The following is an 18,851-nucleotide window of genomic DNA, read 5'->3' as shown; positions in this document are numbered from 1 at the left end:
CACATATTCGTATAAGACATGTTTCTTGCCCTTCATAATTATCTTTCTCCATACATTATAGCCCACAGTAGTTTGTATATAATCATGGTTATATTATCTCCTTATTCTGGTTGGTATAATCATCAAATCTTTTTGGTCTGATTCATCTCTAGTAATTGTGTTTCTTCATGACATTGGTTATGTTCTACTTGATCATTAATCACTTTATATATTTTGAATTAATCTACCTAATCGTAAGTAAGTTGCAGCATGATCGTAAGTAAGTTGCAGCATGATTGCTTGCGATTGTAATCCATTCATACTCTTTTCTTTCACTGCTGCTAAGCAAAGTCTTTGCTCAATTGGATCTGGATATGTCCTATGTATTATGTCAATGATTTATCTTCAACTGAAGTTTCATCCTTGGTACTGAGTTTTGGCATTAAACTCAATGGCTGTTGTTGCTGAGAAGGACCAATTAATGTTTGTATTGATTCCGTAATATATCGATTAATCTTTGGCTCATTTTAATATCGTAGTTGCATATGAGAATACTTCCTTCACTTTCTACACTTCTCACTGTAAGCAATATGTTTCACTAACCCTATGACTTGTGTCCAATGTAATTTTCGACCATTGAGCGCCCTGAATCTTCTTTTTGATGACTCGTCAGTTCATTAAATACTCTATATCATTCGCTGGCTGTAAGATCTAAAATTGGATCAATTGATTGTGCTGATGTCTTCTCACATATGTTGACTGTAATCTGATTTGTTCATTGAATAGACCTTTACTGTCTAGATAATCTGATTCTATCACTGAAGTGTCTCCTGCAACAGTATGTCGATTGATTTGATGATTAAACTTTCCCATTACTATTCTCTTTCTTTGGCATCAAATAGAAATGTTCAGCATATGCAAGGAGTCGCTACTGCTTCTTATTGTCACCAAACTTTCTCCAGGGTATGTATTGATGCTCTTCCATGCTTAATATATTTATCTTCTTTCCGTATTTGTTTTAAAGAATCCATTTCTTTTCTTTTGTTCTTCTGATGTGTGTTGCCTTGCAGCGACCTTGCCTTAGACTTCCTTGTTGTATCCTTCCGATGGTCTGCTTCTATCTTTCTTCGATGCTGTTATAGTTTGTTAGACGGCTCTAATATTATAGCCATTCGTGCTCTTTGATGCTGCCACAGTTTTATTGAATTGCTATAATAGATGCCCTTGAATCTGTGCATAATCTCCACTTACCATCTTTCCTTGGCACAAGAACAATAGGTACAGCACAAGGGCTAAGACTTTTCCTTATCAACCCCTTATCCAAGAGTCCTTGAACTTGTTTTTCTATCTCTTCATTCTGTTGAGGTGTCATCTTGTATGCAGGCTTAATAGGAAGGGTAGCTCCAGGGATTAGATCTATTTGATGATTGGTGTCCCTCATAGGTGGCAAGCCATTTGGCACATCCTCCGCCATTATACCTTTGTGCAACAGTTCCTGAACTTCACCTTTTTCTTTTACCCTTGAATCAGGGTTATCACAAAGTTTCAATACCCTTCCTCCTATTTTTTGTTATCACATATGTATTATTTTCTCCATCTTGAGCTTTCACATCAATTGCCAGGGTCTGCCCAACAAAAGATGACAGGCATCCATAGGAATGATTTCGTACAAAACCCTATCTTCGTAATCACCAATCTCAAACTCTACCCAAGTATGCTCATCAATCATGAAGTTCTGGCTTTTGTTTAACTAGGATATCCTATAGGGGTTAACATGTGGTAATCTTTTCAAATTCATTTTCTCTACCATATTGGTTAATCTATTACAATCTTGCACAATTTACCTTCAGATGTGTCTTGGGTTTTGAACAAAGTTTTCCTTTGAGGTGGTTCTTGCTTCATAGGAATCTTCAACAGAGTTCTTATCATCATACTCTCTCCTTCTAGGACTGGGGCAACACTACCCATTGATATGATGATGCTTAGACAATCTTCATCATTCACCAAATTATTTTTACTTTCCCCTCCATGACAATTTGTAGCCCTCTCAGGACATTTTCTCTTGGTATGTCCCACTTGGTTGCACTTGTAGAATCTTCTTGTGAATACCCCAGGTCTTCTTCCCGTTCCTTTGTTCTTCCCTCTATCATTGGGTCTCCTTCCTCCTCTGAAACTTCCACCTTTATATTCTGATTCTCTAGTAGACTCTTGACGACTTGATTCAGCCAATTTGATTGACAAATTTCTTCCTTCAAAATTGCCCCTTTGTTATTTCTTACCCCTCTTTCTCTTCCATTCTGACCATTCCTTCTCCTAAGTTTTTCCTCAACCTTGAGTCTAACCGAAAACATTCATCCACGGTCTTGGGTATCACCATGCTTATCTCATCTTGAATGGTTTATCTCAACCCATTCATTTGGTTAGCTTTTCTCGTTTATCCTCATTGTGTTTGACCCTGATGCTCACTCTATAGAACTTTTTAGTGTAAGTTGCCACGTCCATATCCTTTTGCCTCAGGTTATGATACCTTTTGATCGTTTGGATTTCATACTCTGCAGGCATGAACTTACGTTTCATTAAATTCACCATCCTAATCAATTTGGTAATTATATTCTTACCTTGCCTTTCCCTATCATTTTGCAGACACTTCCATCACACCAAGGCAGAGTCCTTCAATTTAGTTTTTGCAAACCTGACCTTTTTATATTCTTCCACTTCTTGTTGGTCAAAATAGTTCTTCATGGTCTCTATCCAATTAATTAACTCATCTCCATTAAGCTTTCCACCAAAGGTAGGGACTTCCATCTTTGGCTTTGCACCTTCCCTATGTGTATCCTTGACTGCTTTCACAAATGCCCTCTGATCCATAGGCATTTCTAAGTTTGAGTGTCTTCTCTCTACATCATCTTCAAACTCATTCTCTACATTTGCACAGGATCCCTGGGTTCCCTTACCCTTCATTTCTTTTGTCCAGAATATGAACTTTTCTTGCCATTCTTCATTCAGTTTCTCCCTCATATCTTCTTTGAGTTTTAACTCCATCTCCTCCAAGTCTTGCTGCTTCACTATTTTGGGAGGCATATTGTCATCCCCTAGTTGCTCCACTACCAGCAACATACACCAAGACAATTTTCAACTTATTGGCTATAATACCAATATGATGCAGAGGGGTTTTTAGTACTTTGTTAATGTCTTTTGAACAAACTAGATTGAACACCTCATTAGGAACCTTCCAACCAAGATTTCTTTCGTTGGTTCACAATTGGAATTCTTTTCTCATCCACCACTATTCTTTCACAATCAAAGGTCACCAAGCACTCTACCCCACATCCTTGCCAATCAGGATCTTTTGATGACTCTCTCTCCAAGACTTTTTGACAAGTACCCTTCTCTGTACGACCAATCAAACAATGTACCCACCCCCTCAGTTTGATTGCTCAACTCATACTTTCATACTTATACTCTAGTTTATAATCAATCTAGCTAGCCATGTAGAGATGTCTTGTTCTTAATTCTTAGCCAAGGTCACTATGGCATACACTAACTGACCCAAACCCATCATGGACATTATTGTTTTAGGGAATCTCTTCAGTTCACCAAGAATAAGGTGTTTCTAATGGTGGAATGAAGAGTCACACATTATTTTCTATCAAAACCCTAGTTGATCAAGGTTATTGGCTTAATTTTAGAGTTCAGGTGATTTCTGCTTTGTTACTTCACTAAATCCAATGGAACCACAAACAAAAGAAAGTTAATTCACCTTATGTTCATACACTGTAAGTTGCAGAGATAAAAAGTTACAAAGACAAATGTTATAGACACTCAAAACATAAGACTTACACACAAAAAACTATGAAAGAGTTGATCATTTCATAGAAATTCTCCAACTCCTCCCATACAACTTTAAGTGACCCTATATGTCTTCTCCTACCTGTCTAGCTACATTCTAACCGGTCATACTAGATGTTTGAATATAATGACCATTGAGTGACCACATTTTGTGGTTTTGCAACTAACATGTTTTGGTACCTGCGAACTAGCGAAATTTCACAATTTTGCAACTTGCATTTTGGCAATCTTGCAAAATAGCAATAGTTTCACTGTTTCGCAACTTGCATTCTAGTAGCCTTGCGAAATAACGAAGTTTCGCTATTTCACAAGTTGCCAATACCCAAACCTTACAATATAGCGATTACATACTAGTTGGACATTAAAAGACCTAATTACAATTCATAATGTTAAAGATTGTAGCTGTGATAGAGATCTTTATCTCTGGAAATATGGGGTGTTATTATGGTGATTGTCACCTTCGGCTAAAAAGGATGCTTAAGTTTGATTTGTAATATTAAATGTAAATGACATGCGTCATTCACATGCATTGAGGCATGAATATCCAAAGAATTATAATTAATTATAGGAGTTATGGGAATCTCAAGAGACCTTCGGTTATAATGTGAAGAGTCTCTCCTATTGCTATATATTTGCATCAAGCAAAGGATATTGTACACTTGAACGTTTCATTATCAATAAAGATATATTTGTGTTGTGTGGTTGGGTTTTTCCCATCATTCTCGAAGGGTTTTCCTAGGATAATTTTGGTGTTTATTGGTTCGGTTTTGGCTCCTTACTACTGTTTATCACCATTGATTTTTGGGCTTTAGATTTAACATGATATCAGAGCCTAGTTTGATTTTATTAATGAAGGAAGCCTATTTGTTTTTTTGGTGTCATCAACTTTTGCATAAATATTATTATATTTTATTTATTCCTGTTGTATCGTACTTGGCAGATGGTTATGTGTCTTCCATCTAAGACTCTTGGGCGGCTGTGTATAAATGATGCCCATTTTGATTAAGGGAATTGTATTTTTGTTATCTTTCATTTTTAAGTGATGCCTCACCATGACTTTTTTGTCGGTAAATTTTATATTGTAGCCGATGGGTAGAATAGTATCCGAAAGGGCGCGTGACAGTTGAGTCACCCCTTTGGGGAAGTATATGTACACTGTTTGGAAAGGACTTTGGATCATCATCAATATCATTGGCATAATTGTAATGTGCATAGTGCGTATATGAATAAAGTATCTGTTTTGTGTTATATCTTACTGTACTATATACGATAAGTATCCTTTTACCCTGTACGGTAAACATTTGGTGCTGTTGCCGGGGATCGAACTCGGGTCACCCGTGTGACAGGTGGGAATACTCACCACTATACTACAACGATGAGGGACTACTGCATAACGCTGTAGAGCGGATGGCGGAAGTAGTAGAGAGGGCTATGGGTGCGTAGGAGCATCCAGTACCATTGGAAGCAATGATGAGAGAGGCATTCTTCGCGGATGTAGTAGCTCTAGCGACTTAGGCTCGCCAGGTGGTGGCCTCTGTAGAGATTCAGGCTTTGGACTTAGTAGTGAAGGAGTTGGAGGGAGTAGTATCCTTCATGAGATTAGGATGCTTGGCTGCCTTTACAGTCTGTTTCAAGGAATGGGGATGGCCGAGTGTGGAGACTGCAGAGATGTGATAGGATTGGGCCACGACGAGAGGTCCTAGTATGGAGAGCCGAGTAGAGGCTTTGACTCACAAGATAGTGGAGATACATAGGGAGGCATATTACACCCTTCAGAGGAGCTAGGCAGATCAAGTAACAACTGAGAGGGCTCGGGAGGAGTCAGCTGCCAGGTTAGCCATGAAGAGGGCAGCTTGGGAAACCTAGAGGGCAGCCTTGTTAGACAGACAGAGTCAACTACAAAAATTGGCAGCGAAGAAGGAATAAATAGCAGCAGAGAAGGAGAGAGTAGCAAATAAGAAGGAGAAAGGGCTGGGAGAGATTGCTGGGACGATGCAGTCAGCTTTAGAGCTTCAGATGGAGGTGGAAGTGAAATTGAAAGTTTGGAAGGAGCAAGTCTACAAACTGCAGGCGGAATTGAATGAAGTGAGGGTGCAGACGACCACTACTCTAGGGATGTGTCCCTTTGTTTAGTATCTGTACATTGATGTAATTAGTTGTTTATTTTGAGTTTTGTTGTATTGTCGTTTGGAGATGACTTTTCTTTTGGGTGGATGATGTTGCCAGTAAATTCTATATTGTAGTTGATGGGTAGAATAGTATCAGAAAGGGCGCGTGATGGTTGAGTCACCCCTTTGGGGAAGTATATGTACATCGTTCGGAAAGGACTTTAGATCATCATTAGTGGCATAATTGTAATGTGCATATTGCGTATATGAATAAAGTATCTGTTCTGTGTTATATCTTACTGCACTACATGCAGTAAGTATCCTTATACCCTGTACAGTAAACAAACTTCTTATGTATTTTGTCTTATGCAGTTTCCTCTTTGATTTGGTGTATCTACAATATCGGGAATTTGTGATATCTTGTATTTGTTTAGATTTTTGTGTATTTAAATCTTTTATTATTTTTGTCGCATTTGATATAGTTTTCTTTGGCATAAATCGAGATTTGTATTGTTAGGATGTCATGTCTGTTTCTCCGTACTAGTGTTATGGCACTGGGTTAATCTATCTCCATATCTTGATAGATTAACAACGTCAACAGTTAGGATGCTTTCCAGTCACACAAGAAATTTTATATTAAGTACATCATTTATTAAATTAAAAGTGCTAGGATAAAGTTACTTTATGTTTATAAAGTCATTTACTTTATAAAGTGACTTAAGTGACTACAGGATGAAATTGTTGTTTTATCCCACATCTCTTATTCCAACGCTCTTCTCCTCACTTCGAGGTTATAAATAAGAGACCTTGCCTTGGGATTTACACATGAATTTATGAATGCAATATAGCGACATTTTTGGTCGATTTAATGTGACTGGCAAACTTCGAGGACGAAATCCCTCGAGTTTATTTTCTTGAGGAAGTTGGACGTCACCCCAGCCCCTCATTTTTGGATTCCAAACAGGCAGAGTATGGCAGAAATCGACAAGGTGGTATATTACTTTGTTCTTCAGGATTGAAGTATTCGTTTCAGCAGAGCAATAACAGTAATATCCATTTTTCATCAATTTTTGGTAAAGAATAGCTGTGCCAATGGGAGCTTAAGAGTTGGATGAAAAACGTGGGAGGGCATAGTTTCTCTACAGCTGCCAAGTGAATTGATAGTCGGAATAAGACACCCATAGGAGCAAGCCAGTTTAGGACGTCCTCCATACTCACTCCCATAATCGACAGACCTCTATTATTGCGCTGAAGATCATCCAAGGTAGTGTCGGGGTGTAATCTGCAAACAGGTCTTAAGGTGCCACGGGAGTATCACTAGTGTTTTCAACTGCTCTTGATCCTCCGACCATCTCTCTATTCATAGAATCAAAGGCGGCCAGTGGAGGAGTAATATCCATGAGTCACCAACAGGTGACACATTGGAGTTACGGGTTGCAAGAAGTTATGGGACTAGATCTTCATAGTAGCAAATGCCCGACTTTTACACCTAGCAGGAAGATCACGGCGGTTGGAGTCTTTCTTGGTGACAAAACAATCTAGACTGTCATGTCTACACCGTTTACCAGGTTGGGTTGTTCCAGTGGTCGACCCCAAGTTGTTATAGTCATCAACATTCCCCACGTTGCATCCTCAACACGGTTTGTTATTATCTATTTGCCTCCTGCATTTTTATTAGAACTGCCATTATTGTTATACTGTAAGTTTGCTTCTGAATGCTGCTAGAGGTTTTATTGTCTCACTGTCAACTATATTGATGTGAATATTAAATGCCAAAATCAGTCTGACTTGGCTCGGTGGATTTACAAAGTATTACTACTGGTTAAACTTATCAATTCATTAGCACTTAAATCAAACAATGGTACAGTTTTTTTAGCATAACATTTATATATTGAAGAAATTTATGGTTGCATGACAATTGTTTGATTAAATACCTTAGTTCATGAACAGTAACTCAGTGGTCAATATCAGTAAAGTTACTACAGTGGTATTAGAGCCACAAGACATGCCATCTTGTGGGAAATAACCAAAGTTTTGCAGACCTATTTTTTATCCAAAAATGATAGTCGGGAATGAGTAAAAGACAACATAAATTCAGTCATCTACAATTGGAGCAAGCAGGTTCTTCAGATCACATTGAGATTGAAGATAGGTTTACAGTGGATGAGGAAGTAATATTTGGAACAGGTGAACAAATTGATATTACTCAATAGGTTGATCATTTAAGACAGGCTGAACAAAAAAACAACATTCAAATGACACATAATGAGACGAAACAGGAACATGAAGTAAGGGAAACATTGCGGGCTATCAGAGATGGACAAAACAACATTGCTAATGCTCTTCAGCAACTAGCAGGTACTATGCAACAGTTGGCCTCCGGTCCATAGAAGAGCTCCAAGCCATCACAGTGGAGGTGGTAGTGTAGCTGGATCTCCCCGATCTGTTAGAGATCCCACACGTAACACTGACAGGCCTTTAATGACATTTTTTAATGCAAAAGAAGAAGCAGTATCACCAGCAGCACCAAATTTACTACCAGACAATGTTATGACAATGTTTGATTAATGAGATTTATTTCCGGACCCTATTATACAAAATCTAACCTTTGTCTAGTACCTAAATCAGAAAAGGGAAGTTGATAGACAACAACAGGATAGGAGACCAAGGGCACCAAATAGGGACCTAAAACATGCTATGAACACGTTAACTCTCCCTACCTTTGATGGCAACAGTCAGACATCCGCTAGAGCTTGGATTCACAAGCTTGATACCTATTTGACATTTAAACCCATGTCAGAAGTGGAAACCATCTGATTTGCAACAATGCACCTTGAGGGAGAAGCGTATCATTAGTGGCATCACGGATTAGTCCCCCAGGATCATGGCCTCATAACTTCATACGAGATTTTCAGCTCCAAGCTGATTACTCACTTTGATAGGAAAGATATTGAAGTCTATTATAGGGATTTGGCTCAGTTATGATAGAGTGGGTCTTTGGATAACTTCATTGATGAGTTTCAGCGTATATCAGTGATGGTGCCAGATATGAAAGAGTAGTGCAAGGTGATGTTATTCACAGTGGGGTTACAGGATAGATTTAGAGGTTTGGTTAAGTACTTAAACCGAACACCTTGGATGACGCAATTAAGATCGTCCATGATTTGGATTCACCTTCATCATTGTTGTAGCCTCCGAAGAAAGCCTATAGAAGGTCTACATCGACCCAAGGGAACAAAAACCAACAAAAACCAAATCCTCCCAAATTGGATTTTGAGACACGCAATGAACTCAGGAGGAAGAAATTGTGCTTTACTTGCAGGGAACCTTGGACCCCTGATCACAGATGCCTTGGTAAAGGCAAGATTCACTATGTCGAGGTTCTTTCTGAGGATGAAGGAGAGCAATAGGAAGGTAATGATGTTGAGGACAGCGAGGAGGAAGAAGTTGAAGAGCAACTCCTTAAAGATAAAAAGAAGAAGGCCACTACGGAACAATCTCCTGTTATAGCCACACTTTCTAGTGATCTGGCATGTCATCCTTTTAGAGTGAAGGGTGTAGTTAGGGGACAGTGCATTGTTTGTCTTTTGGATACAGGAGCATCCCATAATTTCATTAGCACATGGATGGTATCTAAGAGAGGATTGTAGGCCGTTGACATACCCGAGTTCAAAGTAAAAGTAGCTGGTGGTGAGGTTTTGAGTTGCACAGAGAAAGTGTCCAGTCTTCAGATACAATTTGGTGATTATCTTTTAGAGACTAATTTCTATGTTGTTGATTTGGATGGGTTGGATGCCATTCTGGGTAGATAGTGGTTAAGGACTCTCTGCAGGTACATATTCCATCACGAGACTATGTAGTTGGAGTTCTCACAGGGTGATCGGTTGGTAGTCCTAAAAGCCATACCAGATAGTGGACCCAAGTTAATAACCGCTCATAGGATGGAAGCCATTTTGAGGCACGATGATATCAAATGGGCGACATAGTGTTTCATCTCTTCCAAGGAGACGCAAAATACATGACAATAGTACCATTGTGACATTCAGACGATCCTAGACAAGCACAAGAGAGTATTTGAGGATTTACCCCTAGGTTTTCCACCAATTAGAGGATTTGAGCATATCATTGAGCTAGAGGAGGGTGCCAAACCCGTCATTACCACTCCTTATCATCACCCCAGGCATTACAAGGAAGAGATAGAGAAGACGATCAAGGAAATTTTAGATATGGTACATATCAGACCTAGTTCCAGCCTCTTTGCCTCTTCAGTGGTGTTGGTTAAGAAGAAGGACGACACCCTTCAGATTTGTATACATTACTGCACCTTTAATAAGAGAACCATTAAAAACAGATATTGAATTCCCCGCATTGATGAGTTACTGGATGAGCTTCATGGAGCTATTAATTTCTCGAAGATAGATCTTCGATCAGGATACCATCAGATATGAGTCCGTGAGGAGGATGTGCATAAAACAACTTTTAGATGCCACTACAGACACTACGAGTTTTTGGTGATGCTATTTGGGCTCACTAACACACCAACCACTTTCCAGTCATGCATGAACCTTATCTTCAAAAAGCAGCTACGGAAGAGTGTGTTGGTTTTCTTTGATGACATATTAATCTTTAGCGGGACTTGGGAAGAACATTTGCAACACTTAGATGAGATCTTTAGCCTCATGGAAGAATACTTTTCATTCGCAAAGGAGTCTAACTGTGAATTTGGGTTAATTGAGATTCTCTATTTGGGACATGTGATTGGTGCCGAGGGAGTTAAGGTACATCTAAAAAATATACAGGCAATCTTGGACTGGCCACCACCGAGAGATGTATCTGAGATGCGGGGTTTCCTTGGTCTTTGTTCCTATTACCGGTGATTCCCCAAAGGTTTTTCCCTCATAGCGACACCCCTTACCGGCCTAACATGGAAAGGGGCATTTAGGTGGATAGTGGATTTAGGGGCAGCCTTTGATAGACTGAAATGGGTGATGAGTAAACGTCCAGTACTAGCACTTCCTGATTTTTCTAGACCCTTTGTTTTGGAGTGTGATGCTTCGGGAAGCGGAATTGGGGTAGTTTTGATGCAGGATCGTCATCCCATAGCTTTTGAAAGCAGGAAACTTAGGGGCAGTGACTTACTATATTCTACATATGATAAGGAGATGCTAGCCATAATGCATGCCTTAGCCAAGTTTAGACAATACTTGGTGGGAAGTAAATTTATAGTGAAGACCGATTATAACAACTTACGTTACTTCCTGGAACAAAAAGAGTTGAATGAAAGACAGCAGAAATGGATCAGCAAGGTCCAAGCATACAATTTTGACATTGAGTATGTCAAAGGGAAAAATAATATAGTTGCTGATGCACTTTCCTGAAGAACCCCAGTGCTAGAGTGCTGCGCCATTTCCGAGATTTCAACAGATTGAAGGTCCTAACTGTTAGTGGAGCATTCTAAAAATGCTCATGCATGTCAGATTATGGATGGTATACTTCACGATGATCAGTACAAGGTAATGAATGATATTATATATTATAAGTATAGAATCTACTTACTACTCGAATCTAAACTAAAAGGGGATATTATGCACTCCATACGTGATGCACCTTCAACAGGGCACCCAGGTCTTTTTAAAACCTATAGGCAGATTAGGGAGAGATTCTCTTGAAAGGGGCTAAAGGATGATGTATTGCAGCATGTTAGAGAGTGCTAGACTTGTCAGCAAAACAAGTTAGAACAAGGCTTTCCTCCAGGTTTGCTACAACCTCTCCCTATTCCAGCTCAGAGGTGGGAGAGTATCTCCATGGATTTTCTCACAGGGTTGCCTAGGGTCCAGGGAAGAGATTGCATTTTTGTGGTGGTAGACAGACTGACTAAGTTCGTGCACTTCTTTGCTATTGCAGCGGACTAGTCAACCTCTCAGGTGGTTGAGTTGTTCTTTCGAGAGGTTTTTCGTCTCCATGGATTACCCAGGACTATTGTGAGTGACAGGGACAACAGGTTTCTCAGCACCTTTTGGCAGGAGATTTTTAGATTGATAGGTATAGAGTTAACTCCTAGTACTATCACCCACAAACGGATGGTCAGACCGAAATAGTGAATAAATGGGTGGAGTGGTATTTGAGAAATTAGATCACAGGTCAGCAAAGAGCTTGGGTTAAGTGGCTGTATTTGGGGGAGTATTGCTATAACTCCACATATCATATGTCTATTTGGATGACTCCTTTTCGTGCTCTTTATGGTTACGAGCCTCTCTCTTTAATTTATTTAGTTTTACAGGACAGCAGGGCGCCCTTGGTCAAAGATTGGATTTTGGGTCAGCAGGATATCCTCAGAGCTCTTAGGGATAATATTCAGCAGGTGTAGAACGAGCAGAAGTTATATGCTGATTGGCATCGTACTGAGTGGAGTTTCAAGTTGGGTGACGGGGTTTTTCTTCGTCTACAACCATATAGACAGAGCTCCTTGAAGAAAAGTGGATCAAAAAAACTTAAGCCCAGATTTTACAGACCTTATTGCATCACCAGGAGGGTGGGAGAGGTTGCTTATGAGTTGGATTTTCCGGGTGATAGCCGAATCCACAACGTATTTCATGTCTCATACCTCAAGAAGGCCATTGGCCAACAAGTTGTTCCTTCAGAGAGTTTGCCTTCGCTTGATGAGGAGGGCAAGCTTGTTTTGGTGTCGGCTAAGGTGATTGAGACTAGGGAAAGGAAGCTGCGAAACGGGATTGTCAGAGAATATCTAGTTCATTGGAAAGACTTATCATATGAGGACGCCACTTGGGAAGGTGAGTCTATTTTGCAACACACATCATTGAGATTGCTTGAGGGTAAGCAATCTCGGGAAGGAAGGACTGTCATGTCCCCTTCTTCGTACTAGTGTTATGGTGCTGGGTTAATCTATCTCCACATCTGGATAGATTAATGGCATCAACAGTTAGGATGCTTTCTAGTCGCATAGGAAATTTTATATTAAGTACATCATTTATTAAATTAAAAGTGTTAGGATAAAGTTACTTTATGTTGATAAAGTCATTTACTTTATAAAGTGACTTAAGTGACTACAGGATGAAATTGTTGTTTTATCCCACATCTCTTATTCCAACGCTCTTCCCTTCACTTCGAGGTTATAAATAAGAGACTTTGCCTTAGGATTTACACACAAAAATTTATGAACGCAATATAGTGACATTTTTGGTTGCTATAATGTGACTGGCAAACTCCGAGAATGAAATCCCTCGAGTTTATTTTCTTGAGGAAGTTGGACGTCACCCCCAGCCCCTCATTTCTGGATTCCAAATAGGCAAAGTATGGCAGAAATAAGCAAGGTGGTATATTACTTTGTTCTTCAGGATTGAAGTAAGTATTGGTTTTAGTAGAGCAATAACACTAATATCCAGTTTTCATCAATTTTTGGTAAATAATAGCTATGTCAATGGGAGCTTAAGAGTTGGACAGAAAACGTGGGAGGGCATAGTTTCTCTATAGCTACCAAGTGAATTGATAGTTGGAATAAGATACCCGCAGGAGCAAGCCAGTTCAAGACGTCCTCCATACTCACTCCCATAACCGACAGACCTTTATTATTGCGCTGAAGATCATCCAAGGTAGTGTCGGGGTGTAATCTGCAAACGGGTCTTAAGGTGCCATGGGAGTATCACTAGCGTTTTCAATTGCCCCTGATCGTTCGACCATCTCTCTATTCACAGAATCGAAGGCGACCAATGGAGGAGTATTATCCACGAGTCACCAACTGGCGGCACATTGGAGTTACGGGCTGCAAGAAGTTCACGGGACTAGACCTTCATAGTGGCAAACGCTCGACTTTCATCCCCAGCAGGAAAATTGTAGCAGTTGGAGTCTTTCTTGGTGATAGAACAATCTAGGCCATTGTGTCTACACCGTCTACCAGGTCGAGTTGTTCCAGTGGTCGACCCCAAGTTGTTACAGTCATCAGCATTCCCCACATTGCATCCTCAACACGGGTTTGTTATTATCTATTTGCCCTCCTACATTTTTATCAAAACTGCCATTATTGTTATACTGCAAGTTTTCTTCTGAATGTTGTTGGAGGTTTTATTGTTTCACTGTCAATAGTATTGATATGAATACTAAATGCCAAGATCAGTTTGACTTGGCTCGGTCGATTTATAAAGTATTACTTTTGGTTAAACTTATCAATTCATAGCACTTAAATCAAACAATGGTACAATTTTTTTTAACAGAATATTTATATACTGAAGAAATTTATGGTTGCATGACAATTGTTTGATTAAATACCTTAGTTTTGGAATAGTAACTCAGTGGTCAATATTAGTAAAGTTACTACATAGGAAGCCGTCTATAAATGCTTTCATAAGTATATTTTGGTGATGCCGTCGCTTGTATTCAAATTTGTTTTCTGATTGTGTTTTATTCATTGCTTTTCCTCTCCACAGTGCCAACATTACTTATATTGTGGTAACTTTTGCTTGTTCCTTATTGTCCTTAATATCTTTTGATTGCATGGGTCTCAGTTTTAGATTATTAGAGAGTTTTCATTTCGAGGCATGCATATTTCAATAACTACAGAGATTCACTTTTCTTTGCATCTTTCTGTAATAGTTTTTCGTGTGTTGTGTATGGTGTTTCTTTGATATATATTTCCTCCCATAAGTTTGAGGCATTATGCGAGTCTTTTCTTTGCATAATTAAAGTGCTTGGGCCCATTACTTAATAGACGTGCCGATTGCATATGTGTGTAACATCTTATATCCTTCTGTCTACCTCTTCATGTTGCTACCCTTGTCTACTGTACCATTCAAACTCTTTCACGCGGTGTTTTTACCATGAACATGAGAGGCAAATTTGTAGGCCTTTCAACTCTTACTGTTACACTATGGTTGCTCTTTCTCTAGTAGGATGAGGGGCTATCGTGCGAGAATCAATCTGGAGTATCCTCTGAAGACACCATTTTAGAGTTGCCAAGAAATCCACATGGCATTGAAGGGAACTCAACAGTCATTTGAGAGGTGTTAACCACTATAGTCCTGAAGGGCATGTCCTTAGAACAACAAGGAGAGGCTCGTGTGAAAGGAGTTTTAGCGGAGTGGAGTTTTTGTACAATTCATGGAGTGAGGGAGTTGGATAAAATTCAAGGGTGATCGAGTTTTGTGTGACCCGTCTTCGTGATCGACTTAACATTAATAAGGGAGTAAGTCTTTGAAATTAAAGCACTGAGCATTTTTGGGAAAATGCTCATTCATATTTGTGTCTGCAAGTGTCGTTCATGCCAAGATAGGGGACGTTGACAATTTTCCCTTGCCGGTTGTATCATAAAGATGGCTAATACTCTACACTTTGCACTCTTGTGTTCAAAGATGAAAGAATCTTGTCAGGTTGTGTTTGCATTGGCATATCTTGTAATTGATGTCTCCTGATCACTTCTTCTACACAGTTTTATCATTCTATGAATTACTTGCCACCGAAAGACTCAATGATAGATCACATGTTACTGTTGTTGCCATGACATATTATTTTTCAGTTATGATTGTCTAATTTGCATATACATTGGTTCAAGCAGAGTACATGGTCTATTGGTTTTATTGGGCAGTCATGTTCTTGGAATAAATTCTCTGGGTAATTCTGTTGAACACTCATTTCTGTCATATGATCACAAGCCGAAGCTTGAATTTGATGACTATGATAGTATGTTTTATCTCTGACACTCACAAGGATATTCTCTGGCTTCTCCGATAGGAGCTGTAGTTGTGTTGGATTGCACTAAGGGTTGAATATGTTGAAATCCCAAGGATTGGGGAGATAAGTATTTTTTGTTGTTGTTGTTTGATTTAGAATTACTTATGATAAGTTAATTTTAATATGATTATGGATTGTGGGTTAAGGCATATGAATATGATGTGAAATGTAATAGTAATGGCTCTCATCGGACCCCTCTATAACAATGAGAAAAAGCTCTTAGTATTATGTATACACAAAACAAAATGTGCATTGTAATTAATTAATCATTTTCCCTAATAAAAGATTAGTTGCTAAGAAATGACTATATGTGTTTGTGACTATACAAGAACCTTTGAAGTCTATAATAGGCTCCCACTTGAAGTGAGATCATGATTGGGTAGTAACATGATAGCTGGTAATTAATAGGTGTGCACCTTTAGGAATGAAAAGACTAAACTTTATCAAGACAAGAACAATATGATAAAACATCATAAAAGAGATAAAAAATGTGATGGTACCCGTGAGCTACATAATTGTATAAAATGGATGTGTAGATATATGTAACAAGGGAGATTGACATGAATGAGTCACTTTGCCTAAAATATATACAAAGCGTATTTCAAAGTCCTAGACAAGATTACAAACTCAAACATCAGAGGGTGGCAATCATGGTTCTCACATGAGTGCTTTCTTTGCACTTTCTATATTTGGCCATTTCTTACATCAATGTTGTGACATTCAGTCAAATACTTTTGTTGTCTTTGTAATTACCTGGGCTTCCTTCTTTCTTAGTTCTGTGGAATTCCTCTAAATTTGGACTTTGGACATATGAATAATTAGCGATACCTGAAAGAATCTATTACACGTTGATCATTATTGATGCAACCCTTTTCAAGAAATAATATACATATAAAAGAAAATGCTAACAATAGCTGTATCTATATTCCGGTGCTAACTGATCACACACATGAACTTTTGCATAGTTTTTTGCTAGAGCTGTTATGATCTTTACCTCACACTTAAACATAATTTTGGTTCATAGGCTTAATATAACTTGAATATGTTTAGTTTGCTTGCCTGTTTACCGTTATTTTACTTGTAGCATTCAGTTATATACATCTTTACCTTTGATGCCTTAATATGGTGGTATTACAGGCTTTATGTTTGTCAGATTGTATCTCGGGGAAAGATCACCTTATGGGGACTTAAGGTAGAGCTCTATCTCAATGGTAGCTTGGTATTTTGCTGTCATATTATTGAACTGTAATATTATGTATGCAGGTTAATAGATTGATAAGCGATGGTCAAACGTGGAGACTTGTGACTTCATCATTTCTTCATTCAAATGTTATTCATCTCTTGGTTTGTATCATTTGGATTTTAATTTTCTTTTCCGTAATTTGTAAGACAAGTAAAAATTGCCTCAAGTATCATGAAATTTTATTGTTGGAGAAGAATAAATTCTTAGCTATAATCTTTGCAGGTTAATTGTTTTTCTCTCAATTCGGTTGGTCCAGTGGTGGAGGCATTTTGTGGACCTAAGAGATTTGTTGCCGTTTATATGGCTTCTGCTGTTGCAAGTAAACATTTAACAAAATTCTAGCTGTGAATTGTTATTTACTCTGAACTTATATTAAAACACTCTATTGTTTTTTAATTGACATCACTCTTTCTATATGAGGATTAATCAGGTTCAACAATGAGTTACTATCTCAACAATTTAGCTTCTCTAGGTGCTTCGGGAGCAATTTTTGGTCTTGTAAGTAAAATGAATAACCACACAGACTTCTTTTGCCCCTAGTCTATGATTTCTCAAACGTTATTTTGATGAATGGATCCCTAACTTCTTGGATATTTTAGCACTCGTTCCTTGAGATACTCTTTAATGGAATGGTGAAAATGAATGCTCTAATCTTTAATTGATTCCTATAGTTCTTTGAAGGCTCATTGCCTTTGTGATGATGTACATGTTTACATTTGATACAATGATCTTGCTTTTCTTTTGAATTCCTTGACTTAATTTTTGGTTGATAATATATAGTGGACTATGCTGATCTAATATTGGATTACTTCTTGTGTCCTTAACAGGTTGGCTCTTTAGCTGTTTTTACATTTAGGCACAAAAATGTCTTAATCCGTGGATCGATAAGTTTCTCTGAAATTGCATTCAACATCGCAGCGAACATGGTAAGCATCTTTGCATTTTCCTCTTTTAATTGTATTCTTGACATTGGGGCAGATGTGACTAAATAAACATGGCTATAGTAGGTGGATAAAGTGGGCTCAGAAGAGAACTCATAGAGTTTCATAATTTGATCTGATTCCATATGACACAAATTCTCAATTGTTTCATGCCTCTATCTCTTTCAGTTTTTCACCTATTCTTTGTCAGTTTTTATAAAATACAGAAATTTATAAACCAGTAGCTGTTTAAGGCACCGAACCTCAATCATCAGATGCTTTTACAACAGTCTTATGGATGAGTTCAAAGTAAGCTGATTTATAGGTTTAGCCATGCTTCAAACTAGAGGAGGCATAATTTCTAACAACCTTAGTTAATGAGCAGAGGTAAAAGTCGACATCTATTGTTCTGGTTGTGGATTGTGCCTAGGTAATGACCTTTTTAATGTCTTTAAACCATTTTCATAGAGATATGGCTTGTTTCATGATGATATTGATGTTTTTTGAGTACATGGTTAAAACATAAGGTCCTTGTTCCCTCAAAATTTTGGATCGAGGTTCCAAATTTATTTGCTTAAAATGACAGATTCTACTAGTTTAGCTTTGATCGCAATTAATTTTCTTTTATTGTGTTGATTAATTGCTAAGTAGGTAGTTTCTCCTAATCAAGATTCAAGGGTGTTTTTGTTTAGAAATAACCTAATTAATGCATTAAAAGGATACAACAGAAAACAATCTGTAAGCACCACTTTTGTCTTTTCTCAGTCATCAAGCTTTGTGTTGTTAGTGTGAAATCTAGCTCTACTTCAATCTCTTATGTTGTGATCTAAATGGGTTGTAGTTTGGTTGAACCAACCTTAACACTATTGTTGATATGTTAAATTATCTAGAGGCAGTTAGTATGTTGTTTTGCTGGATAGGGTTGCTTGGAATTTCTTTAAAGGTAATATTGTCCTTTCAATGAAAAGGCTTACATGTAGCATTAAGGATTTGTCCTTTACACTTCAAACT

At 38.3% G+C, this 18,851-nt stretch overlaps 1 protein-coding gene across 1 annotated transcript in view; it reads left to right on the top strand.

The window, feature by feature from the left end:
• RBL10 (RHOMBOID-like protein 10) overlaps window positions 1-18,851 on the top strand; it is a 104,527-nt gene that overhangs the window by 59,585 nt on the left and 26,091 nt on the right. Inside the window, exons 3-7 of the mRNA XM_089818876.1 lie at window positions 16,815-16,869; window positions 16,941-17,021; window positions 17,143-17,239; window positions 17,351-17,418; window positions 17,748-17,846. Coding sequence (XP_089675002.1) covers window positions 16,815-16,869; window positions 16,941-17,021; window positions 17,143-17,239; window positions 17,351-17,418; window positions 17,748-17,846 — 400 coding nt within the window. The remainder of the gene's footprint in view (window positions 1-16,814; window positions 16,870-16,940; window positions 17,022-17,142; window positions 17,240-17,350; window positions 17,419-17,747; window positions 17,847-18,851) is intronic.

The sequence above is a fragment of the Cupressus sempervirens genome, chromosome 3 (assembly GCF_028749045.1).
Source record: "Cupressus sempervirens isolate cs-2001-9-10 chromosome 3, ASM2874904v1, whole genome shotgun sequence".
In the NCBI taxonomy this organism is placed as follows: domain Eukaryota; kingdom Viridiplantae; phylum Streptophyta; class Pinopsida; order Cupressales; family Cupressaceae; genus Cupressus; species Cupressus sempervirens.
This window is presented reverse-complemented; position numbering and strand designations above follow the sequence as displayed.